This window comes from Zootoca vivipara, chromosome 6 (assembly GCF_965207765.1).
Source record: "Zootoca vivipara chromosome 6, rZooViv2.hap1.1, whole genome shotgun sequence".
NCBI classification, from domain to species: Eukaryota; Metazoa; Chordata; class Lepidosauria; order Squamata; family Lacertidae; genus Zootoca; species Zootoca vivipara.
The window spans coordinates 11,745,337-11,771,018 of NC_142589.1; the positions used below are offsets into that span (position 1 = coordinate 11,745,337).

The following is a 25,682-nucleotide window of genomic DNA, read 5'->3' on the forward strand; positions in this document are numbered from 1 at the left end:
CTAGGTTTCCCTGGACTAGCTGTGTGCCCGAATATAAGCTGCACCCGAATATAAAACACACCTTAAAAATTGGAGTGGGGGGGAAATAAAAATAAAATAAAATCTGAATATAAGCCACTCCCTTCCTCACTGCTCCTGGCTGCATACGGGGTGGGGGGTGGGTGGGGCGGAATTTGGTTGGAATCACGGTTGGAATTTGGGGGAAAATGTGAGGTTTATATTCAGGCCAATACGGTATAATTCACAGATGTTTGTATGGCAGACAAAGGTGCTCCTCAGTAGACTGACCGATGTGGAAAGGGTGGTTCCTTAAAAGGTAGGACCATAGGAAGTTACTGTATATCATAAAACAAAGAATGTAATGATATCAAGTCAAGCCAGACCATTGGTCCATCTAGTTGAGGATTGTCTATACTGACAGGCAGTGGCTCTCTAGGGTTTCAGACACTGAATCTAGGACTTTCTGCATGAAAAACAGATTCTCTACTTGCTACAGATCTACCCTACTCTTTTTAAGAGAACACCACCCACCAAAAAGAAAAAAAAACACCAAAGGAAATAAACTGATCCAGGAAGACCTAAAAAAAAATCTACTGCAGGTAGCAACTCTCTGTATTTGCGATTCCCAGCAAAGTATTCAAAGGTTCACTGCTTTTGACAGTAGAGGGACAACCCTGGTTTATACTTGACTGTTTCCAATTCTAAAGAGTTGTAAACACATTACCACAGCCAGTCTGTCTGTATTAGGTATCTGGGAGCTACAAGAGATGCACTGAAACCCCTTTGGACATGCCTCTGCCAACAGCGTAGTTTCTACCCTGGGGTCCCCCTTCTCATGATGTCTAAGATTCTATGATGTGAGCGACTGTACCTATCAGTGTTCAAATCTCCCACTGTTCTAATCTACTCGCATTTTGCGACAGGGAATTTCATTAGTGCAAGCAGTTTCTGAGCTCTGGGCGCAGTGCTGCACATAAGATTTTGGATTAAAGCTGCACAGTGGAAAGAAAGGACCTTTTTCTGCCTCCCCACTTCTAGCTACTCTCTGAAGACTGGAGAAGAGACCTCCTTAAGAATAGTAGGAGGGTGGTCAGGGGAAGGACTAGACCAGGGGTCCCCAGACTACGGCCCGCGGGCCAGATGTGGCCCAATTGGCCTCCCAATCCTGCCCGCAACGACCCCCGCCACCGCCTGCTCTTACGGCGCGCAGCGCGGCGGCGCACTTCCAAATTGGAAAAAAGCACCAAAAATCGTATGCGCGCATGTGTATGGGCCTCTCCCGACCCAGAAGAGGTCATTTCTGGTGCACTTCCAGGTCAGGGGAGGCCCATACGCATGCGCACAAATGATTTTCGGCGTTTTTTCCGACCTGGAAGCGCGCCGGCGCGCCAGTAAGTCTGTGTGCGCATGCGCACAGACGCACACTCCCCTGCCCTCCGGCCCGCTGCGCGATCGGCGCGGCGGGCACTGGCCCAAAGCCGGGTAAGGCTGGGGACCCCTGGACTAGACCATGTGAAAAAATAAACATAATATTTTAGCTGCAGTTCATTCATTTTCAGCTTTGTTATTAAAAAAAGCACGCATAGACATTCTGTTGCTGCGTCCATAACATGGGTTTAAGATGCCATTTAGTTCGTACCGTGTTTCTCATATTATAAGACACGTCTTATATTTATTTTTTCCTCAAAAAAACACACTATGGCTTATTTTCAAGGGATGTCTTATTTTTTTTCCTCCTCCTCCTCCTGCCGCGGCCGGCATTACTGCTGCGCCTATCACTATGTCTTATTTTCGGGGTATGGCTTATATTCCTTGAATGCTTAAAAATCCTGCTATGGCTTATTTTATGGGTATGTCTTAAAATATGAGAAAGAGGGTAGCTTTCATATCTCAGTTTCTAACATTGTTACCTACTGTATTATAACGTGAGAACTGTACCTACTCAAATTTCCCCTAGGGAATGGGGTTTGCTCGTGTTCACTGCTTGATGAATCAGGACAGACTCTAGACTGGTTCAGATTTGCTACTTGTTATACCACCTGCCAACCTAGCAGTTTGAAAACACGTCAAAGTGCAAGTAGATAAATAGGTACCGCTCCGGCGGGAAGGTAAACAGCATTTCTGTGTGCGTCTCTGGTTTGCCAGAAGTGGCTTAGTCATGCTTGCCACATGACCCGGAAGCTGTATGCCGGCTCCCTCGGCCAGTAAAGCGAGATGAGCGCCGCAACCCCAGAGTCGTCCGCAACTAGACCTAACGGTCAGGGGTCCCTTTACCTTTATACCACCTGCACCTGGCAGTGTTGGGGTTGGGCTCGCTTGCTTGAGTCACAAGACTTTGCAGCACTTTCTCTCTGTGTGCTGGGCATCTGATAGGTAGCATGATGTAGCCCTCCCAGTTCCGAACCAGTTGGCTTCTGGGTCCCTTCCTCTGAGGCAGTCAGAAAAACATACCAGAAATCCAAGTCACTCTTAATAAAGGGCTGCTGGAAGTGGGATCACCCCCCCCCCCCTGCACAAGGGCTTGGGCCAACCTCTTATATAATCATTTGACCTGCAGAACCCCCTTCCATTTACCAAACTTGAACTCCTGCTCTGTCCCTTAACATACTGCCAGAGGATTAGTCACCAGAAAGGCTAAAATCCAGTAGGAGGCATTTACTGGCAACTCCCATAATTTCCCTGCACTCCCCCCACTCCCACCCCAAAATCTGAGAGAATGACAAAGTTGAACAGAAAAAGCCTCTGAGCTGCCCACGCTTAAACCCCCCCCCCATTCACACAAAAAAGCCCTAAAAAGTATTTGTTTCCACCTGATATGAGCAGATGAGTGGGGAGTGGCTTAGCAGGCTGTGTATGGGCTGCAGGGGGGGAGGTACCCAGAAGCAATAGATATTTAAGATGCGGTGTGCAAGGGAGAGGCACACACATTTCTTGAGAGCAGAGATTCTGACAGGAGCGATCCACCTTTGAGAGACTTGGTTCATTGAGAACGAGAAAGAGGGAAACAACAGCTTTGGCTTTACAGAAAACATCTGTACCCAAACAGTTCAACTAAAAAAGCAACTCTTCCTCCTCCTCCTCCTGGGACAGGAGATAAGAATTTCTGAAGGACCAAGTGAGTGGGGGGGAGCAAAGAAGAAGAAAAATCCCTAGACACAGCATGCAGACCACATTCAGCACTCAGATGGCTTGGTTATGTGCAGTAACCATCTCTTTGGCCGTGTACCCAGCCTGGCTGCAGAAACCTCCAAAGAGGAAGGTGATCAGCGGGAACCCCAAGAACCTAGGCTGCTGTGAGGAGCTGAAGGAGCTGAAGATGCACGTGGCCAACCTGTCCACCTTGATACAGGAACTGAGCAAGAAGCAGGAGGATGAACTGGGAAACGCCATCATGCAGGTGATGGAGCTGGAAGGGAGCTTCAAGCAGATGGACCTGCGCCTCAATGACGTGGAAGGGAAGTACTCAGAGATGAACAACCAGCTGGGCATTGTGCAGCTTCAGGCAGCTCAGACTGTCACGCAAACATCCGCAGGTAAGGAGGACCAGCGGTATGGCAAATAAATGCACGGAAAAGTTGTTCCCCTCAGTTAGGACCCCCAATACTGCAAGAAAACTCTGCTGGGCAAAATGCACCCAGGGAGAGGTGTTTTTAAACAGTTGAAAGGGACCACAATCTTGTGTATTTGCTTTTGAGTTCTTAACTATTTCATTTCCAAGAGAGTTTGAATGTTTTAAATAATAATATCATTGTTCTGCACGTAAGACCTGCAGACACTCAAAACACAATCGCTCTTTAGAATATCAGCAGAAAAATGGGGAGAGACAGTCCTACATAGAGATTATGGTCTCTCTGTCTGACTTTCTGTCTTTGTGTGTGCTTAAAGATAGGCAAGTGCAGCCAGATCCCATTCATGCTTTTTTCAGAAGCGGTCTCTGCGGAAAGAGGGACGGTTGTGAGCACATGTGTGATTTTGCACAAAGAACTCTGTGTGAGAATATGAGCAGTCATATCCTAAGATGCATGAACGCTTGGATTGCCATCTTTAACAAAAACTGGTTGGATTAAATAGATTTAAAACCTCAGTAAATAAAACTGAAAGGCATTTCAGCTCAATGACAATGCTTAAAAAAGAAAAAAGCCTGCATGAAAACTGTGGATGGCATCTTCTTCAAAGAGGCACCCCACCTTTATGCTCACTCAAGGGGGAATGTTGTGAGATATTTTACATATATCTGCACCATTCAAAATTAAAGAACCAAGTCAGATCACTGTCTAGCTCAATACTGTCCACACTGACCAACAGCAGCTCTTCAAGATTTCAGGCAGGACTAATTTCCAGCCTTGCCTGGAGACCCCCAGAACTGAACCTGCTGCCCTCTGCATGCATGCAAAGCAGATGTTCTGCTACTGATCTGCAGCCCTTCCCTAAAAGAAAATATGGATTTTCCTTCAACACTATATGTGTAGCTATATTTTTTCAAACTCCACCCCAATAATAAATTAAAACTCATCCGATTTAATTGAGTAACATGACCTTGGTTACAACCTAGTCACCTTTCCCCACAGGGGCCACCCTTGGATATATAGCCATACACACTTTTACTAACACACCTTTTAACCAGCCGGTTCATCATTTGAGGTTTACAGCGAAATAAATAATCAACTCAACTTAGCTTCTAGGCATGGTCATCTGGAAGCAGCTCTTTCCCTCAACTGTGAGCAACCAAGCTACATACAAGTGTGACCTGGGGGGGGGGGGAAATCCTCACACTGAGGTTTTCGCAGTACAGTATTCACATAAATAGCCCAGAGTGTGCCTTCAAGGTACAAAATTATTAAACCACAACATGTCTTATTACAGGCACGGTAAGGCCACACTGCATGTGGAAGGCAGCCACATAGGGACTTGAATTGCCGACTGCAAGGAAATCCCAGTTCGCACCTAATCTTTCCTAATAGGTGGAAATCATTCACCTTGCACTCTGTTACACCTGTCAGGATGGATAAAAATTAACCTCGGGAAGGGCCTCTCCCTTCCCCTTGAAGCAGCTGGATGTTCAGTTCTTCACATGGAAAGGGAAGCAACCATTTCCAAAAAGGCTGATACGCTCGCTGGAGCGGGAATGTACCTTCCAAGTGGGAGCAGGCCATGATGCAGAAAACAGACCGTGCACAGCCCAAACATGTCAGAGGTGCTGATTTGGCTCGTCTGCCTGAGAGCACAACTGCAAACCGGGGAAGCTGTCCCAGGCATGGCCCATCCTATCAGATCAAGAGGTTGGGCTTTGAGGAATGGCAGCAAACTGTATTTGCCTAGCAATTCCCCATTGCTTCAGTCTGGGGGCTTTTGCAATAAGAGAAGTTTTTGGAGGAGAAATTGGTTCTCTTTCACTCAGAAGTAGTAACACTACTGCTTAGCATCTGTGAAGTGCTGTTTCTGAGTGTTCAGGTCACTTTACACCAGGCATCCCCAATTTTTGGCCCTCCAGATGTTTTGGACTACAATTCCCATCTTCCCTGACCACCGGTCCTATTAGCTAGGGATCATGGGAGTTGTAGGCCAAAACATCTGGAGGGCCGCAGTTTGGGGATGCCTGCTTTACACAATCTTGCTATAGTAAATTATTGTGAGGCAAGCTGGTATTGGTGTGATACGCCCCTATTGCAGGACAAAGTATGCAGCAGAGAATGCCTGCCCTGAGGCTACCTAGAAAATTCAAAGTGAGATTCAAACCTGAAGTTTCTAGATTTGTAGCCTGGTTTGTTGGTCACACAAGCTCTTGCACTAGCCATTTCTGAACAGACAAGTACTTCTGCTTACATTTCTAAAAGAATTTCTCTTTCACCTTTAAAAAACCATGGTGAGATACGTTGCTATTAGGTCAACTTTACAGCTGCAGACAAGGCTAAGGGTTTGTAAGCTGCCCAAACTCACCCAGCCAAGCTGGGATCTGAACCTTAAGTCCCCAAAGTTCAATACAATGGTTATGGAACCATCCTGGTTCTTTGCTCTTTACTAATCAGGATAATGCTTGCATAATTTTAGAATGATTTTATTTGGGGGGGGGGTTTCAGGCACACATGCCAAAGCCATCAAATCCCCCTCATGCCACTGAGCCTCCCTTTCTGCTAGCCTGACCCCACTCCAAGACCTTACTGGTCAGTGGTTGTGTTTTTGAAGGGTTACAGAAGGAGCTGGAGAAGTTAGCGCCCAAAAACTGCACTTATATATGGACAAGAGAAAAATAACTTGAGTAGGTCTCTCTGTAAGCAGGACGGCCCTCCTGATTCCATGTGTGTCAATCAATCTGCTGAAACAGCCTACTAAGTTTGGGAAATGCTTCTAGAGTGCAGCCACCATCATGCACATCTGAAGGCAACCCTGTATCGCAAAAATTTTAATGTCTAATCTTTCACAAATTTTTATATACTGTAAGCCACCCAGAGTGGCTGGGGAAACCCAGCCAGATGGGTGGGGTATAAATAATAAAATTATTATTATTAGCTCTCCCAAACTGGGCAATGGCTTCATTCACCATTAGAACACAGCTTGGCTCACTTGCTTGAGAAAAGCATCAGCTGCAAGCACATGGCTGTCTCAGTCACATAGGTTAATGTCGGAGGTGGTTGAGGCTTGATGGTCTCAGGGTTTGAAATTCTAGGGAGGCTTCACTAAATATTGCAACGTAACAGTTTAAAACTTACATGCTGTTTTTGGAGGAACTGTAATGTTACATTTAATAAAAATGTGTCAAAAGTACTTAAGAACTTATCACAATTTGTGGGTTGGGGGTGTTGAAGCAGATTGACCTCATCAGATAATACTTGCCAGTCATTATTAAACGTTTGTTGCTTCCCATTCCACCCCCCTCCATTGACACAGATGCTGTGTATGACTGCTCGTCGCTTTATCAGAGAAATTACAGAACTTCAGGGGTCTACAGACTCCTCCCTGATGAATTCCTGGGAACGCCAGAAATGCAAGTAAGAAGTCTTAATACAAATGCTATGACTTACTTACACCCCAGTTATAGTCCAGACAGGCAGCTTTGGGCAGCTTTCAGGACAGGTTCCTACAGAAGGAGCACACATTTGCTCTCTCTGATCCTCCTTGACCCACAGAAGGTGACCCTCTAGGGGTGCTGGTAAGAGATTCTCTACAATGGTCAAATCTATGGGGCTGAATGGCAGCAGTAGGGAAAACTGTCCAGGATTCCAGGACTGAAAGGATGACACTTAGGATTTAATTTTTTTAACCAACCTTTTGATGTTCATGGATTTCTTTATCTTGGTACTCAAAATGACTTTCATCACAGAGAACATCTCTCCTAAACTAAAAAGTAGGTGGCCTCATGGTAAATGCTGCTACCCAGTGCCTAAAATCCCTTATTCTGCCATTACCAATAATACATGTTTTCACTTATATTCATACTGATATGGTTTGTGGGGCGAGAGGGGGAGAAGATCAGATATTCAAATCAACTGAACTATTCAATCCAATTTGGCAACAACAAATACATGCTCCCTCCCCAAAAGGGGCCTGGACAGTCCCTAGTCTCCATGGATGACTAGAATCAATGCTCTTTCCCATCACTCCAGGTATACTGTGACATGGAGACTGACGGAGGAGGCTGGACAGTCATCCAGAGGCGTAAAGTTGGCCTGGTTTCCTTCAGCCGGGACTGGAAGCAGTACAAACAAGGGTTTGGCAGCATCCAGGGAGACTTTTGGCTGGGAAATGAGCACATCCATAGGCTTTCCCGGCGCCCGACAATGCTGCGTGTGGAGCTCGAGGTAAGGGAATGGTTTCAAAAAACCAGGCTAACTTTTGGTAATTTATCTGCATTGAACAGTTGGGGAAATTAGAAGGACGAGCAGTCTCCAACAGCAATTTAAGATACAGTCAAACCTTGGAAGTCAATAGGAATCTGTTCCAGAAGTCCGTTCACCTTCCAAAACACTCAAAAACCAAATTGTGGCTTCTGATTGGCTACCCCGTCAGACATTCAGGTTCCAAAAGAATGTTCGCAAACCGGAACACTCACTTCTGGGTTTGCAGCATTTGGGAGCCAAAACGTTTGAGTTCCAGGGCATTCGGGATACAAGGTACGACTATATTGTAATTTCTAGGTACTGATTTACACAGGCATCAGTATCTGGGGTTGACAAGTCAGATATCTCTCCCACCCTCCATTATGCCATGTTAACAGTGCCCTTAAACTCAAAAAGCAAGGGCACATACTCAGATGTCCTCAGCGGCTGCTCCACAGCAACAGAGACATTTCCCTTTAGAGTTCCTGCCAAACTGCAGGCAGAGCAAGAGGTTTTGCTGAAGGGAGTTAGCTATAATTAAATGCTTAAAGCATCCTCTGTTCCAAAAACACTATTCACTCTAAACCTTCAGCACCAAACACCGGGCTTATAAACAAGATGAGAAGTAGTTTCAGTGGAGCTGGCAAACAAGATGCCCTGTGGTTGAACACATGAATGAAATGCAAAACATTGACCGTATCGTTCTTACACAGATATATTTGAAAGAGCAATGGATGCCTGAAGATATGGCACTCCTTGCAAGGAGGGATAGGTGCATACATTCCTGGAAATGGTTTTCCTAGATAAATTCTAACAGAAGGTGTTTCCTCTTCACCTTCCTCCTCCTCCTGTTCACCCTTGCAGGACTGGAATGGCAACATACGCTACGCTCTGTACAACCACTTCACTCTGGGCAACGAGCTAAACAGCTACCGCCTCTTCTTGGCCAACTACAGTGGCAACATTCCACATGACTCCCTGAGGTACCACAACAACACAGCCTTCAGCACTAAGGACAAGGACAACGACAAGTGTGTGGATCACTGTGCGCTGTTACGCAAAGGTAAGCTTGTAGATGGGCTCCTCCTCCTACACCAAGTTTTAGCTGAACAGGGCTGAATGCCATTTTGCAATTTAGAAACATTTCTGAAACCTGTATTTGCTTTGAAGTTGTAAGCATTGCAAGAACAATGACAATTACAAAATGTGATACGTGAAGCATTTTCTGAAGCAAACAGGAACACAGGAAGCTGCCTTATAAAAGGTTAGACTATTTGTCCATCAAATTCAGGGGAACCTTTGGCCCTCTAGATGTTGCCAAACTACAACTCCCAGCAGCCCCAGCAAGCATAGCCAATGGCTGTGGTGATTGGAGTGGCAGTTCAGTCATGTAGCGGGTGGGGGACAAGGTTCCCTATACCTAGTCTAGGCCAACTGGCAATGGCTCTCCTAGATCATGGGCAGAGAAAGCTATTTCCCATTGCCTGCTACCTGACCCTTTGGCTCAGGGGTAGGCTAATGCATTAATGAAACTGTGTGTGCCCCAGAATGCTTTGCAATTTGCTTGGTCCCATGATGGCAGATGTCAATGCAAAAGGAGGTTCCCTGGAGGCAAAAAGTTTCAAAACCCACTGCTTTTGAAGACAGATCAAAAGATTTTCTCCACTTTTGTTTCTCAACAGGCGGCTACTGGTACAACTGCTGTACAGACTCCAACCTGAACGGGGTTTACTACCGCAATGGAGAGCACAACAAGAGCATAGATGGGATTACTTGGTACGGATGGCATGGTAAAACCTATTCCCTGAAGAGGGTCGAGATGAAGATTCGGCCGGCAGACTTCAAAGCCCAGGGGGATACCAACAAAGTTGAGTAAGGCAGCAGAGACACAACTTCATGGGGGACAGGGAGAAAGATACACACAAATGCTAACCAAAAAATAAACCACAATCACTGGTCTGAAATACAAGGGCTGTACTTCTGCATCTTTCTCATCACAATGCTCTCTTCCAGTAGGATGCTCAAATGTCCCAGGACATGTAGCCCCTGACAAACAGCATCCTCATAAGAGAATAATTTTGTTCCACTCACAAATATCACCGAGTTGCTATAGCAAATTTTCCCGGAGTACAGGGATGCAAAGTGTGGTATTAACTTTCCCAGCTTTTTTTCTAAATGTCCACCTTGCAATCACTCCCTGTTTAAGGTTGACTCAAGTGCACAGATACAACGGCCAAAATGAGGTAAGGGAATGGGGAAGGGAGGGAAGTGCTGAGTTAGGAAGATGACTGCAAGCGAGATGATCCTCTCTTCAAAAGCATAGGCCCACAATTTAAAAGAGAAACAAGAATCAGATTGGGACGTTGGATGAATCATAATTGGAGTTCCCTAAAGATCTTCCTATTTATGGAGGGGGGCATCAAAGATATTCCATATTTAAAGATTTAAAAGCCTACTATTTATGCCTTGAGCTTTTGTTGGAGGGGGGGATTACTACAAAAGGAAGCTGCCAACAACAATAAAAATATACATAATATTCTGAGGTTTTATAAACCAGGGGTGAGGAACCCCTTGCAACCCGAGGGCCACATTCTATCGCAGGCAACTCTAAAGGGGCCTCAAGCCAGTGGTGGGTGTGGCCATGGGCAAAAATGGATTGAGCAATGGATGCGATGTTTAATCTTTCTACAGCAGGCTCCATTCCAGTCACACCAAAACCAGAGGTTTCTGCACACCAACACACATCTCCCACCCACAGACACTACCACAGCTCAAAGGCACATACCACAACCAGTCAAAAGCTCCCAAGGAGGGTGCAGAGCAAGACCAAATAGAGATGCCACAAGGACCACATGCAACCACCAGGCCTGAGATTCCACAGTCCTGATAAGATACTGTGCACTGTTCAATACAAATACAGAGATGTGAGGAATAATATTATGCACACATTGCAATGCATCACATTTGGGGAAAAGATTTGTTAAAAAAACACAAGTTACCAAGGACTCCTCTCACAGCTCAGTTTCCTGCTTAACTTCGTTGCCAGAGTGGGTTCATAGTTAATATATCTATTTTTTATTCACTTTTTAATTATTATTTACAAGAGGGATCTAGCATAATTTAAAGTTGCTATCTTGGCACCAGAAGACATTTGTTTCCTGGAAAGTATCTTGTATATGTTGACTGGCCAAAATTTGGGACCATCCCTCCAGGAGCATATTATTGTTAAAGATGGCTGCTGAGTGGGTGATGCTTCAGGTGGATCTTTGCATGCTGTAAATTGAAAGAGCGCTCTGAACAAAATCTGCCATGCCTCCACAATGGATTTTTTTGTTTTGTTTTTTTCAGATTCTATAATAAACTCTCTTGTTTTTAAACTGGGTCTTGAGTCTTTTGTCAAAATACCTAACAAGCAGGCAGATTAAAATCAGAAGTCCTTGAAGAAAAGAACAAGCAAGGCTCCAGGAGAGGTGACAGTATGCGTTGTGTGGCAGACACAGGGTCTGAAAATAGCTCAGCAGGCAAGAGAAAAGAGCAATGGATGGATATGATATGGAAAATGAGAGACATGCAGAAGATAACACGAACACGGCAGAGATAAATTGGGCAATGCACACAGGGACAGCCACACACAATTAATAAAAGGCCGAGCTGCCAAGCAGGTTTACTAGAGAGTGAGCACCAATAGGGACTTCACTGGGACTTGCAATTCTATGCACAGTGATCTAATGCTGCACAGGATTGGTCCGTACTCATACTAAAGCTGCATGTCCCATTTCCTTCAGAGGCTCAAGCATGCCTGATTTTCCATAGATAAAGAGTGAAGGAAAGGGACAGGAGCTGCCTGGAACACTTCAGGAAGAGCTATTGGTGGGGCTTGGGGTCCATGGGGGATGTAATAATGACTGCCAGAGTAGTCACACCAGATGAAACCCTGGGCAGCTCCCAGTAGGATCTGCTTGCCTTATTAGAAAAGGTGCTACCTCACCCAGATACTAGATGTTTTGGGACTACAACTCTCATCATCCCTAGCTAACAGGACTAGTGGTCAGGGATGATGGGAATTGTAGTCTCAAAACATCTGGAGGGCCGAGTTTGCCTATGCCTGGACCAGCGTCACCCAGGGGCTTTTAAAGAAGCCTGGCAAGGCTTCCCCTCCAGTGGCTCAACTCCCTTGCCCCTCTTGACAGCCACTGCCAGGCATTGTAGTCAATATTGAGCTAGAAAACTCAGAACTAGGCAATTTTGTATGTTTAAAGCATGGGCAGTAGTAGTTCAGAAGCATGTTATAAACATCATTAGGTTGTGCACTAGTCCAAAAAGCAAATGCTTGGGAAGAGGAAAAGAGTAATTGCAGCCAGTGATTGATTAACAAATCTGTCAGAAGCAGGCAGGCAAAAGACACATGGCTTAACCCAAGAGGAATTATGCATCTCCAGGGACTGAAAATTCTACAAGAAGTGCACAGTTTGAATTAAGCCAAGACTACTGGCTGGGAGCAGAACAGAGACTGATTAACAGCAACAAAATGTTTAGCTCTAGAAGTGAAGTAACATAATGAAGTCAATACACCATACTGGAAAAAGCCCTAAATAAACAAGGAAGCAAACAGAAAAATAGGCTAATAAAAAATAAGAAATTCAGGCACAATTCCAGTTGCTTGAGACAACTGAGCTTGTAAAGACATTTCTATTTAAATTGAATCCATTTCAATTTAAGCTGGACTGAAACTAGGGTACCAGAGAGTACACTTCAAAAGCTAATTAACACCAGAATAATTAGTCTGCAGATATAAGTGGCCCTTCAGGAAAGGTCCTTGAGGAATTCAAGCTTTGATTAAGCCTCTACTGGCTGGGGCTGATGGGAGTTGTAGTTCAGCAACATCTGGGAGGGCCAAATCATCCCCAACACATGCACTAATGAAAAAGCCCCCTTTGAATTTATTTATTTTTTAACAGTTGAAAGCAAGCCACATTTCAATCTCCTTTCCTGTTGCACAAATGGTTATTAAGTCATCCTAACTTGATGAAGCTTCCATATTCCAAGGCAGTATACCAACAAATAGCAGCTGTTCCTGTGGAGCAAGAGCAAGGGGAGGACTGTGGCTTTCAGAGTGGCATATAGTTGGCCACTCTAGGCTGGGCTAGGTGGGTTTTAATTTAAAACTGTTTTAGGGTTTAAGTTATTTGTATAGCCTCCCAAGTAGAAAGAATGGGAACATAACTGGAAATAGTTGGCTCTGCCTGTAATTAATCCACCTACTTTCTACCTCACCAATCCAAAGGGACACCAGGCACCTCTGAGACAGATCATTGGTCCATCAGTCCCAGCACTGTCTGCTCTGCCCAGCAGTTTCTCTTAGGCAGTGGACCTGCAGCCTCAAGGTCCTTTTAACTTGAGGCTGCTCAGAGATTTCAACATGAACACCTTTGTATGCAGAGCACATGCTCTGCAAGATTCCTCCTTCTCCTCCCTGTTGAATTCTACAAGGGCAACACTCAGACGGAAGAGGAGGAATCTGACAGGCAGTGCCACCCCCTGGACTGGACGCAAGTAAGAAGGCAGGCAGGTGAGGGCTGGCTGAGGGCAGTGCTACATTTGCCCTAATGGACTAGCCTCTGCTGGTCTGTCTCTTTGATAGGGCAGCTTCATATGCTCCCATAGTCATAGGCACATTGCAAGAAAAGGAAGCACAGACATGGCCCTTTCAAAGAGCTATTCTTTCCCCCCCCTGCCATTAAATCATCATCATTTAAAAGCAGCTGCTCTTGTTCTTTCATTAGATTCAAGCACACCTCTTGCCTGCTCTCCAAGCTGACAATCTGTCATCAGCTGGGAATGACTGCCACGCAGCTCAGGAGAATTTCTGGAAACGCCAGCTGAGACAAGTTGCCTCACCAATATCACTCTGGCCATCGTATGGGAATTTACAAAGAGATCACATTGTGGCTGGCTGACAGCAATAATAAACCCCAAATCCAGAGACGACACCAAAACTGTGTGGAAGTTATTGCTGGTTTGCTGGCTCAGAAACAAGGAAAGGGGGAACAGACAAACACACAGAGAGAAGCGTTTCTCAAAAACTGCGTGTCCCACACAAGCCTATGGGCAAGCCAAACACAAACAGCCTGCCATTGCTTTAGCCAGATATATCAGATGAACATTTAACAGGCTAGGATTTTTTTTATCTCTCTCCTCTTACAAAGCAGAGGTGTAAGTGGTATTTTGCTTGGTTTTCCTTCCAGAAAACCAACAATTAGGTATCATAGATTAATGTGTTCTTAACACAGCATAGCATTCAGTGCTGAACAGCAGCCATCCCCCTCGCTTCCTGCCTCCACAGGCTCAGAGGCAGACACAGCAGCTGCGGAAAGGGTACCCAAGGATGCCCAGAATATTTCTGCGCTTTGTCCTCGCCATACCATTGAAATGGACATCAGAAGCAGGCAAAAACGTTGGCTTGTAATTTGTTTGGAGGTGAGAGGGAAGAGGACGTTTGAGACAGGGAGAGGAGCTGGGAAGGGAGAAAAGACAGTGTGGTCTATAAGAAACTGCAAATGAGTATTGTACTAAGTGGATGGAAATAAATCTCTTTCTCTCTCTTATAATGGATTAGCTCTGGGAGTGCAGGATCCAAACAAATAGGACAGGGAGAAAAGGTCAGAGTTGCTCATAGAGGCACCCAGCCTAGGCCCAGGCGGGAGCAAAGAAAAGAGGAAAGTCTGCAGAATTTCTGGCAGTGAGTTGTACCATTTCTATTGTACTTGGCCCCAGGCATTTAAATACCAGATGACGGTATTTTAAGAAACAGGGAGGGTCAATTCCCGGAGTTTTTATGAGCTTATATTGTGCTGAAGTGCTTCTGCTACTGTTTCCAGGCCAATCGATACAGAAATCTCTACTGATCCCCCCCAAGCCACTGTGATGTGGGAGTCCAAGCACTTTATAAACTGCACAGCTATTTAGGGTATTTCTGTGTGTTCTAAAAAGGCAACGGCCAAATGTCTTCAAAATGTCCTTTATATAAAGTCTCTTGGAAGTCACTGAAATTCTTTGGCCAGGGATGATACACAGAGGGGAGACCTTCCTACTGCCAAGATTTGCCTTAAATTGCTTTTGTCTAAATGGAAAAAGGAATAGTTTTAGAGATACATGCCCCACACTCCTAATAAAGTTTATGAAGCAACCACATTTGATGCCCTGAACCAGCTTTCACCAATGTGGCACCCTACTGTGGTACAAGACTACAAATCCCATCAGCCCCATCCAGCACAGGCATTGGCTGTGGCTGATGGGAGCTGTAGTCCCAAACTTCTGGAAAAGTTGTAGGCAGCCTGCACTAACGCGGCACAACATCTCATAATGCTGGCTTCATTCTCCATTTCTGTCATTGCACACAAGCACCAATTTGAAAAAATAGCAAGGAAACATAGAGATACACTTCAATACATAGACAAGCACTTTGATAATGTGCTACATAGGTACAAGCTTACTATGCAGAGAAACACGTTTGTTGAATGCTTTTTTCCAGCTGCCAGGCACAGCTTTTCTGTCAAAGGAAGTTCAGAAGAAATGGCCCTACCTGATGAGAGACTCCAGGATTGCTGGGGTTGGGCCTTTCTGGAACTCCAGCTCCTTGTAGTGCAGCGCCTTGGCATATGCCCGGCATTTGGCTGCCCGCTCCCCCAGCAAGACAATGCCATTATCATCCCCCAAAGGCAGCGGCCCCTGCAAATACAGAATGGAAGGCCAAAGAAAGTTCAGGAATCTGGCTTATAGACAGCAGGTGTGCCCAGGGGCAAGTACAAGGTATATGGAATATGGACCTTTGGGAGCTGGAGGGGCCATAGCTCAGTTGTAGAGCATCAGCTTTGGATGCAGAAGGTTCCAGGCTCAATCCCTGGCATCTCCAGATAGGGATTGGAATGTCCCCTGGAGAGCGGCTGCCAAACAGTGTAGACTGTAGACAGTTATAAGCTATATGGACCCAGTGGTCTGACTCAGTATATGGCAGCTTTGTATGACTGGGTCCCATCAAGCACCAGAGGCAAGGCGAGGTGAGATATAAGCAGTCCACAGCAGAAGCAACAAGAGGCAAACAAGGTAATGGAAGCAGGACTGAAGGACATAAAAGCCATCCTCCTCACTGGTTGGTTTTCAAGGCTGATGTAAGTAGATAATCTCTTCCCCCATCCCCTCTGCTCCCCCAAATAGTTCCTTCAATAGCATCTTTACCTTGTCACTGTGCTCCATGAACTCTGCCAAGTTCAAAAGGGTCTGGGTGACCTCTGCAATATCTTGAGAAGTCAATGCCAACTCAATGCTGCGGATCAGTTCATCCTGCTGGTCTTCGTTGAGTTCTGACCAGCATGAAACAAATGCGGCATTAAAAAGATCTCTGGGAAGGGAGAAGAAGAGGGAAAGAGTGATGTGGCATTAAGCAAGCAAGTCATTAGTCTCCTTATACTAAGTTAAGGAGTAAAGAACGAGGAAAGCCCCCCTGTTCCACAGGCCTAGAGTTGCAAATGTCAACAAACCCTGTTTACTAGAAAGGCCACCCAAAACAATGGAATGTTACTTAGGGTTTTTTTAAAAAAAACAAACAAACATAAAGCAGGATTTCTGGACTGAGTCACAGCACCTGCTGCTTCAGCAATCTATCTGAAATTGATATTGGTCTCAGAGATCCAATGAAAGAGCCTATGTTCTTGGAGCAGGATTAGCTTGAAAAGGCTAAGAAGGGATCTTGCTGAATTACCAGAGAAATTAGGATCCAAACCCACAAGAGACAACAGGATTACAGCCTTAACAGATGCAAAATCAGCTGTGGATACAACCGTGGGATGGGTCTGAGGTTATCTGGGGACACAATTAGGAATATAATGAGACTTCTAAAGCAGAGATGGGGAATCTGTGGCTCTCCAGGATACAGCTGCACTCACATTCCCATCATCTCTAACCACCTGCAATGCTGACTTGGGCTAATGGACTCCAACTCCCTTTTGGAAAGGCTGCAGGGGTTCTACCCCTGGTCTAAAAATGCAGCCCTGAATTTGCTGTGAGGGAAGCCTCTTGCTGCTGAAGCACATAGCTAACCTATGTAACTCACTCACACAGGAGGCAGTGATGGCCACCAACTAAGATGAGTTTAAAAGAGGATTAGACAAATTCAGAGATGCCAAGGCTATTTGATGGCTACTAGCTACGATGGCTGTGCTCTGCCTCCACAACTGGTAGCAATAAGCTTCTGAATACCAGTTTCTGGAAACCACGAGGGGGGTGAGTGTCCTCATGTCCCGCTTGTGCGTTTCCCACAGGCCTCTGGTTTGCCACTGTCAGAAAAGGATGCTGGACTACAAGGGCCACTGGCTTCCTATGTTCTTATATTCTACAGCTCCGAGTACATGCAGGATCAAATGATTGAATTTTATCATTTGCATACATAAGAAACAGGACATCTAAAACAGATATAAACAATTTTATGCTTTGCCTCTGGCCTGATCACCAGCAACTCCACTTTAAAGGTGATCAGGCTGAGAATGGGCTATGTCCGAGACCTAAAGACAGGCTTCCTCAACCTCGGCCCTCCAGATGTTTTGAGACTACAATTCCCATCATCCCTGACCACTGGTCCTGCTAGCTAGGAATCATGGGAGTTGTAGGCCAAAAACATTTGGAGGGCCGAGGTTGAGGAAGCTTCCCTAAAGAGAACAACAATCCAAGTCAGTATAAGGCAACTTTGTGTCTGTTCTGAGCTGTTATTTGTACCCGCAGTAGCCACCATAAAATATTTTTCACTGTACCTAACCTGTTTGCCATCTACATAGACATTCTCCCAAAACAGCATGGAGATGAAATGAGCAATTGCCAGTCACAAGGGCTGTGTATGCTACCTGCAGGATCAGAAGCAGCAGAATCTCTGAATACCAGTCGCCCTCACTGTGGGCTGGCTTCCCATTAAATGATCTGGTTGGCCACTGTGAAAAACAGGCTGTTGGACTAAATGAGCCTTTGGCCTGATCCAGCAGCTAGGGTCTTCTAATATTCTTACAGTGAAGGGACTGTTTCTGGGGTGAAGAGCCAACAACCTCACAGCTATTTGTAAGGCAATCTGCCCAGAAATATATGAAACTGGTCACCCAATGGGCCCTTATGCCAAGAAAAAGATGCCTGTGGGAAAGACAGCTGGCAGGGAAGGAGGCCTCCGTTCTGAAGGTCAGAGGTGAGAGGCGCCAACATGACTAATTGTTTCCATTTCCCTTTTAGGTAACAGGCTGGCTCTGTGCTAATGGCTCTTGAGATTCCTTTTCCCAATGTGTACCGCATCTCTGCTTGATCACTCCTGCCTGTCCCCTCCACGCCACTGTTTTTCAGCTTCTCTGGCTCTCCAGAAGCCACAAAGAAGTCAGTAGTTTTCTATGTGTTCGGAGACAGGACACTCTTGCATACCAGATGCTGAAAACTAAAGCAAAAGAGGGCTATTGCCTTCACACCGCACTTGGTCACAGTGAGAAACAGGCTGCTGAAGTAGATAAGACCCTTGGCCCAATTCAGCGAGACCTTCCTTACATTCTTCTCGAACCCATCCCCTGAGAGGGAGTCCCATCCTGCTGCTACTTCTCATTCCCTGTCTCGGGATCAAGCAACGGGACCAGACCAACTGGTGCCCTCCAGGTGAAAGTGGGCCAACTAGTCTGCATTAGAACACTGAATGGGACACACAGAGAATAGCTTCCTTCTCAAACACGGGCAAATTTCTTCACTTCTCTTAAGATGGCTAAAGGTGGCCTCATCTGGATTTGAACACTAAATCCAATAAATGTTGGAACTCCTTAATTCCATGAACCACAAGGCAGCTTAGAGGTTAAAGTGAGACTTTAGGGGAGGACTATCTTCTCCTCCATCCAATCCTGCCTGCCACACACATGCAGTTTCAGCATTAATTGTGGCTACAGTTCTCAAGTTCCTTCTGCTAGAAATATGTATAGAAACCTCCAACTCTCTCAAAGCAATTAAATTAGTGAGAAAAGCCCACCAGTTTACACACACACACCTCAGTGTGATCCAGAGCACTGGGAAAGATTAGGGCAACTTTGATAGCAGCAGTGTCGCAGAAGCATGAAAGTGCCTTTATTGGAGACATCATGCCCTCAAACTAATTTCACTGCATTTTACAGCACCTATTCCATTTACTATTATATGCTGGAAATAGCAGAAGACGTATTAAAAAAAGAAAGCGGCTTGAGGGAGGGGGGGGGAGAGATTTCCTGTCTGTGATCTCTTAAAAAAACCCAAAACACCTTAAGGAGCTGCCAGCCCAGGGGGATGGTGGGGAAGTTGGCTATGAAACCAGATTCCCAAATGGTTTTATTTGCCCCCGGACAGCAGTTAAAAGCGCTTTCCATGAATGCCTTTGCCCTTCTATTTCCACCTCTTTTATGGCACTTGGCTTCAGCGGACGCACAGTCAGGAGAGGCAGGAAATGCCAGTACCTGGCCATAGGGTTGTAGGCCTGGGCCAAGGCCCAGCATGAGCGCAGGGATGGCGATGAAGAATCCTTCAGCAGCTCCAAGCTCAGTCGCCGCAGCCACTCCAGCCAGTCGTCTTTGGAAACTCTCCTTGCTGCTCCCCAGGCCTGGTGGAACGCACACAAAGGACACTTTCATTGCACCGTGATAAAAAAATAAACACAAAAGTCCCCCCCCAAGCCCCCCCCCAATATCAAATCAGCTATGGAGTGGGCCACAACTCCATTGTTTTCTCCCCCTCCAGCTATTAAAATTCCAAAACAATTTAGCTAAGTGCAAAGCGTAAACAGCTAAATGCATGTCTTGGCTCAGAAGTATACTGAACTTACCATGTTTTAAATTAAGGTTAAATAGACAGCTTAGTGGTACAGCACTTGCTTTCCATCCAACAGGCCTCAGGTTCAATGCATGGCCTACCTCCAGTCTGGGAAAGACCCTCCTCTGCCCGAGATCCTGGGAAGCCACTATCCACCAGGACAGAAAGTACTAAGCTAGATGGCCAGATAGTCTGACCTAGCAGAAGGCAGCACCCAATACATTTCTCTTACATTAAGCAAGAAAAAAGGAGAGAGAAATTTTTTTGCATATATGAACACTTTATGCTTAACTGGCTGTCATTACTTTCTGATAATTTAATTTTTTAAAAGGAACCAAGTGACTAGGATGCCAACTACGGCTTTTTGTTCCATGTGATATTTTATACAGAATGAGCAGGTCATAGATCTTCTAAAGCCATCCTTCTTATTACACATTGGGAGCCATTCCATCAGGCTGCAAAGCAGGGGAAGGAGAGAGATGAAGCAGGCTATTCCATCAGCTTTGCTGAGGGAACAGCTGCCTTTGGCCCTCTGACTTCCACTAGCAGACATTCCATCATGCCACCACAAGTGTTGCCAGCCCAGCGGGTCATTATAAGCATACTGTACTGGTATCCAAATGTGTTTGATTTCCTCCTCCCTCCCCATCTGTTTTTCCTTGTGTGTCGTGTCTTTTAGGCTGCAGGTCTACGGGAGGGAACTGTCATAATACTGATCTTTGTATGCCACACTGGGAGCCTTAAGAGAGGCGTAAAAGTGCTTCCAAAAATAAATAGTTCCCTTCTGCTTCCCCATTAAGCTGCTACCTAGAGTTCAGTTTTCTTTGGGTACCCTTCACTCTTACACCCAAAAATGTTCTCTCCAAGTACTTAAGAACTAGCCAGCTAAAAAAGGAGGCCCATGCACAGTATGTGTGCATGAAGCTCAGTTCTGGGCATGACTCCGTTTCACATGAAAAGGCAAGCCCAGAACAGGGAGTCGTGCAGAGATCAAACATGCAGCATCCTCTGAAAGCTGGTAATTTTGTGGCATCACTACATCAGTAGTGAGTAGATAACCCAATCACATCCAATGCACATTTGTCAGAATTGTCTACTCCACCAGCAGAGATGCCTACTTCCCACAAATCATGCAGAGATACAGCAGGGGGGGTTCTGTGGCTGCCACTTTTGGCTCATAACCTGTTTTTCTTCTTGGTACAAACACACACACACACACAAATATGGGTGATGGTTACGTAGTTTTAAAAACAAATTATGTATGCAATGAATGTATGCCTGGTCTGCAACACATGACAAAAACTTATTCGGGGTTTATTTTGCAAGGTACAACAATCGCAGGGTTGACCCACTATTTTCATAAAAAGGCATCCATTCAACAGGTGATATTTCCACACTTCTAATAGCTCGAGAGAGAGAGCACTGCAAACACAGGCGCTTCCTTTTGATCTGGCCAAGGGTTACACTTTGATCATACCGATTCAATGTAATTGCATTAATGCCCAACTGGGAACAGCTGGAGGGGGAAATGCTATGCATGAAATAAAACTCCTGCAAAGCTACTAATTTTCCTGGCAGGAGCCTGGGAGTGGGGTTGCACAGTGGTCTGCTGTACAGGAAGTGGCAAAAGGATCTCTGGACTTAAACAGGGTTCTCAGGGTTTAAATGGTTCATGGGGCACTTTCCACAAAGCAGGAGGCTCAGAATTTGAAAGCATTTTAAATACATGTGGGTACAATAACCTCGTCCAACAATAACAGCCCAGGAAGAATTTTAACCAGTGAATACGTGAAATGAATTCACAAGATAACATAAAATAATGCAAGCTCTGACCCAGAGGCAATGCAAAAGCTTGACCCTTTTGTGTTTGCTCTGCAATGGCCCATTCACAAGTCGCCACTTTGTGCCACTGCAATCAATCAGGAAGTATGTCTGTGTGTGTGAACCAGCTGCTAACTGTGTACTCTCCAGTGGAAGGCTGGCCTCTAAGAAAATGCTAGAGGTCAATATATGCACGTCATAAATTCCCCTAACACTCTGTTATAGGAGGAATACTCGTACTTTGCTTACACACATCCCAAGCAAAATGCTCTGACCTGGAAAAAGAGAAGGTTCTGAAATGGACCTCACCATGCCTAGGGAAGCCTCACTTAAAAAACAAAACAAACAAAAAACACAACTTTTTTTTAATTTTGGAGATTCAATGAGGACAAATTTGAGGGTCGCTGAAGCAATTCCTTTAAGCTTGATGGAAAATGGAAAACTGGCCCTGGAGGCATTTCTGAATCATCATCATCATCATCTCCTCCTTTAATAATAAGACTACTTTCTGAAAAGCACCCATTAGCCTCAATTAATGCAGTGCCCCCCTCCATGTCTACCTTTTGCAAGTTGATGGTGCTGACATGCAGCTTCTTCATAGGGCCTGTTTCCACAGGACCACTGGCTAAAGCCTCTCCTTGGTTGCTCCTTTGCATGCGGTGCTGGTAGATCAAGGGATCTTCTTCTTCATCAGCAAGGGTGTAGCCCTAATTCGAGAGCAGACCTGTCATTAAAGAGTGCTGTGCCTGGACATTGCTGATTTCAATTAGCTTATTGCTCCACCAAGAGCCACCACTGAATGGCTTAACACCTTAACACGAATCCATCAGCCTCCCCCTCAGCCCTCCATGTGACTACTTTAAAGAAGTCTGACCTTCACAATCCTGCAGATGAGGACATCGTACCGCTGGTGGTTTATCCTGTGGCGCACCAACACCTTGTTGACCATCGGGATGAAAATTTGATACTGCAAATGAAAGGAAATGGTCACCAAGAGACTGTGGGCTGGTTCACTCAGAATGTGGAACTGTGATTTAAGCACTACCGTCATACCTTGGGTTACAGCCGCTTCAGGTTGCGCGTTTTCAGGTTGCGCACTGCGCCGAACCCGGAAGTCCCAGAACGGGTTACTTCTAGGTTTTGGTGCTCGTGCATGTGCAGAAGCGCCAAATCGCGGCCCGCGGGTGCGCAGATGCAATGCTGCAGGGTGCGAACGCTGCAGGTTGCGAATGTGCCTCCTGCACGGATCACGTTCGCAACCCGAGCGTCCACTGTACATGGGAGAGTTGAAATGAGTCGAAGCAAAGTGGCAGGCTCATGAACATCCCTTCGTCCACAGTCAAGAGTTGATGTTTTAAAACAATCTATTGGTTTGTTAAAACAAGTCAGCTTCATAATCCAATTGCTGAAGCTGGCTTGGCTTGAAACTGACTAGTTTGCTATAAACCACTTATCCATGGTTCATATGTGGTAACAAGCCAGAATTCCTTGAAACTGAAAAATAAATGCTAGCAAACTCCATCTCCTTCCTGCAATAAAGTAATGCCCCATTTGAAGCATGTGGGTGCACACAGCTGTGTACACTGAGAGGGACAACATTCCAGCCAAGCAAGGGACTATTTGAGAAGCCACACACCACTTTAGGGGGAAAGTATTTACTCTATTTTCCCATCTATAAGACTTCGCCATGTAGAAGACGCCCCCTATTTTGGGGGGAATCCAATTTAAGAAAATGGGGGGGGATCTATCCGTGTATAGGTAAAGGTAAAGGGACCCCTGACCATTAGGTCCAGTCGTGACCGACTCTGGGGTTGCGCGCTCATCTCGCATTATTAGCCGAGGGAGCCGGCGTATAGCTTCCAGGTCATGTGGCCAGCATGACAAAGCCGCTTCTGGCAAACCAGAGCAGCACATGGAAACGCCGTTTACCTTCCCGCTGTAGCGGTTCCTATTTATCTACTTGCATTTTGACGTGCTTTCGAACTGCTAGGTTGGCAGGAGCTGGGACCAAGCAACGGGAGCTCACCCCGTCACAGGGATTCGAACCGCCGACCTTCTGATCAGCAAGCCCTAGGCTCAGTGGTTTAACCCACAGCGCCACCTGGGTCCCTTATCCGTGTATAAGACGCCCCCAAATTTCGGACATTATTTTTTAGGGGGGGGGGAACTTACGTCTTATACATGGGAAAATACGGTAAATTAGAAGACAAAAGATTTCAAGTCAAATATCACCCACTGCTCCAAAAAGCTCTCTCTTTGGAAAAAATGATCTTTCTTACCTTCTTCCCTAGCTGGAAGACCAATGATGACAGTGTGTCCATGGCGGTCGTCCGAAGCTCTGGGCTCTGGTCTAGGGTCCGCACTATGGGATGGATGATCCGTGAGGCGTAATCAGTGAAATCTAAAGACTCTGTCAAGCGATCCACAGTTTCTAAGGCAGCTCTGAAGAGGGGTGTTTTTTTTTGGGGGGGGGAGGGAGGTAGCAGCAGAAAAGAAGCATTGTGATTATTATCTAAAATGAACTGAACACTTGTGGTAAAGATACACATGGTCTATGTAAAAAAACCAACCTATGAACTCAAGTTGGTAAAGCTTTGGGGAAATATACGAGCAGTACCAACTGCATCCTTTTTTGCCTCTGAGAAAGAGGGAGGGACTGTGGAGTTGGCTTAATATTCACATCAGGTAAAGAGGTATTAAAAAGTGAGGAGGAAGATATGATCTTCTCTTTGAACAAAAGCATATTCCTCTGCCTTTCTTTGTCCAATAGTAATCATATCAGTGAGCAGCATAGCTGCCAAGTTCTCCCTTTTTTAAAGGAAATTCCCTTATGCTGAATAGGCTTCCTCGCGAGAAAAGGGAAAACTTGGCAGCTATGGTGAGCAGAGAGAAAGGGTGGTGTTGACTTCTCAACACCCCCTGATTATCAGCTTCTTTTTCCTTAGAGTGACAGCAACTTAAGAGTCAAGGAGGTTACAGTTTTTCTGTAATGGATAGTGGGAAGACAAGGCAGAAATGAAAGTCACAAACTGATTTTATGCACGTGCTGTTGTTTCAAACCTTTTTCAAATTCTTAAAAAAACAAAAACTTTATTGTATTCTTTATTATATCGCCACAGTGGGCTCCCTGGAGGAAAGTGCAAGGTGAAAATCTAATTAATAATAATAATAAAATGTGCAATTGTTTTTAACTGTGTTTACATCTGTAACTGTTTTATATAGGCTATTATATTATAAGTTGCTTATGGATGCCTCAGTGAAAGGGATTCATAATTGAAACAACAACAACTGGTTGTAGGCAATGTTCGCCCCACTCAAAGTAGAGCCATTCAAGTTAATGAAGATGACTAACGTAGGTCCATTAATTTGAATGAGTCTCTTCTAAGAATGTTTTATTTGAAAAAAAACACCCCAATAATAATAGTAATAATAAATGTGGGATCACCAAGGAACACGCTTAGGGGCTACCCTGCAGAGAGAAGAAGTACACAGGAGAGACCAGCACTTACTTGCGAGCTGACAGTGGGGCATCTGGGGCATCAAAAAGCTTTACAATGGGAGGTAGTAATAAATGCAGGTAATCGTCCAGATTGGCTCCAAATAGCTGGATGGCGTTCAACAGCTGGAAAGGAGAGAAAGCTCAATAGGAATGACATTCAAACAGTCACTGTAAGATTAACCACAAGGATGCTTTAAAGAGGAAAACTAGGGATGGGGCCTTCCAGATGTTGTTGGACTATAACTCCTGTTAGCTCTGACCAGCACTTCTAATGGCTAGGAAAGAAGGGAGCTATCATCCAATAATACGTGGGAGGGCCACAGGTTCCCCGCCACCTGTCGAAAAGCATCAAGTGAATGTAAGAGAATGATCAGCTCCCTGCTCAAGCCACACACCTCTCTGTGCTTTTCCCAGGGTACCTCCACTTGTATAATTTCATACCACTGAACACAATACGTCCCTCGTAGAGAATGTATTGCAGCTGATCATGTTTGCCTGAATACTAAGGCAAGTCATGCCATTCATTTAAAGAACATGGCTTCCCCCAAAGAATCCTGGGTAGTTTACCCCTAAAGGTAAAGGTAAAGGGACCCCAGGCCATTAAGTTCAATCACGGACGACTCTTCGAGGTTGGGGCACTCATCTCGCTTTACTCATCTCGCTTTACTGGCCAAGGGAGACGGCGTTTGTCCACAGACAGCTTC

The 25,682-nt window shown here is 45.4% G+C and overlaps 2 protein-coding genes across 6 annotated transcripts in view; one reads left to right on the plus strand and one right to left on the minus strand.

The window, feature by feature from the left end:
* Positions 1 to 25,682, minus strand: part of MTOR (mechanistic target of rapamycin kinase) — a 101,044-nt gene that overhangs the window by 42,816 nt on the left and 32,546 nt on the right. For all 5 annotated transcript variants that reach the window (XM_060276247.2, XM_060276244.2, XM_035117075.3 and 2 more), the window contains 7 exons: positions 24,989 to 25,101; positions 23,759 to 23,921; positions 22,354 to 22,446; positions 22,040 to 22,186; positions 19,307 to 19,449; positions 16,050 to 16,212; positions 15,397 to 15,542 (listed from right to left, as the gene is read on the minus strand). In XM_060276247.2, coding sequence (XP_060132230.1) covers positions 15,397 to 15,542; positions 16,050 to 16,212; positions 19,307 to 19,449; positions 22,040 to 22,186; positions 22,354 to 22,446; positions 23,759 to 23,921; positions 24,989 to 25,101 — 968 coding nt within the window. The remainder of the gene's footprint in view (positions 1 to 15,396; positions 15,543 to 16,049; positions 16,213 to 19,306; positions 19,450 to 22,039; positions 22,187 to 22,353; positions 22,447 to 23,758; positions 23,922 to 24,988; positions 25,102 to 25,682) is intronic.
* On the plus strand, positions 2,920 to 11,191 carry ANGPTL7 (angiopoietin like 7). The gene is made up of 5 exons (XM_035117076.3): positions 2,920 to 3,533; positions 6,886 to 6,986; positions 7,602 to 7,796; positions 8,679 to 8,877; positions 9,497 to 11,191. The coding sequence occupies exons 1-5, from the start codon at positions 3,161 to 3,163 to the stop codon at positions 9,688 to 9,690; spliced, it is 1,062 nt and encodes a 353-aa protein (XP_034972967.1). The 5' UTR covers positions 2,920 to 3,160; the 3' UTR covers positions 9,691 to 11,191.

Coding starts and splice junctions, on each gene's coding strand:
- ANGPTL7 (XM_035117076.3), top strand. CDS start 3,161: ATGCAGACCACATTCAGCACTCAGATGGCTTGGTTATGTGCAGTAACC. Junction 6,987..7,601: donor TGGGAACGCCAGAAATGCAA/GTAAGAAGTCTT, acceptor CCATCACTCCAG/GTATACTGTGACATGGAGAC. Junction 7,797..8,678: donor TGCTGCGTGTGGAGCTCGAG/GTAAGGGAATGG, acceptor TCACCCTTGCAG/GACTGGAATGGCAACATACG.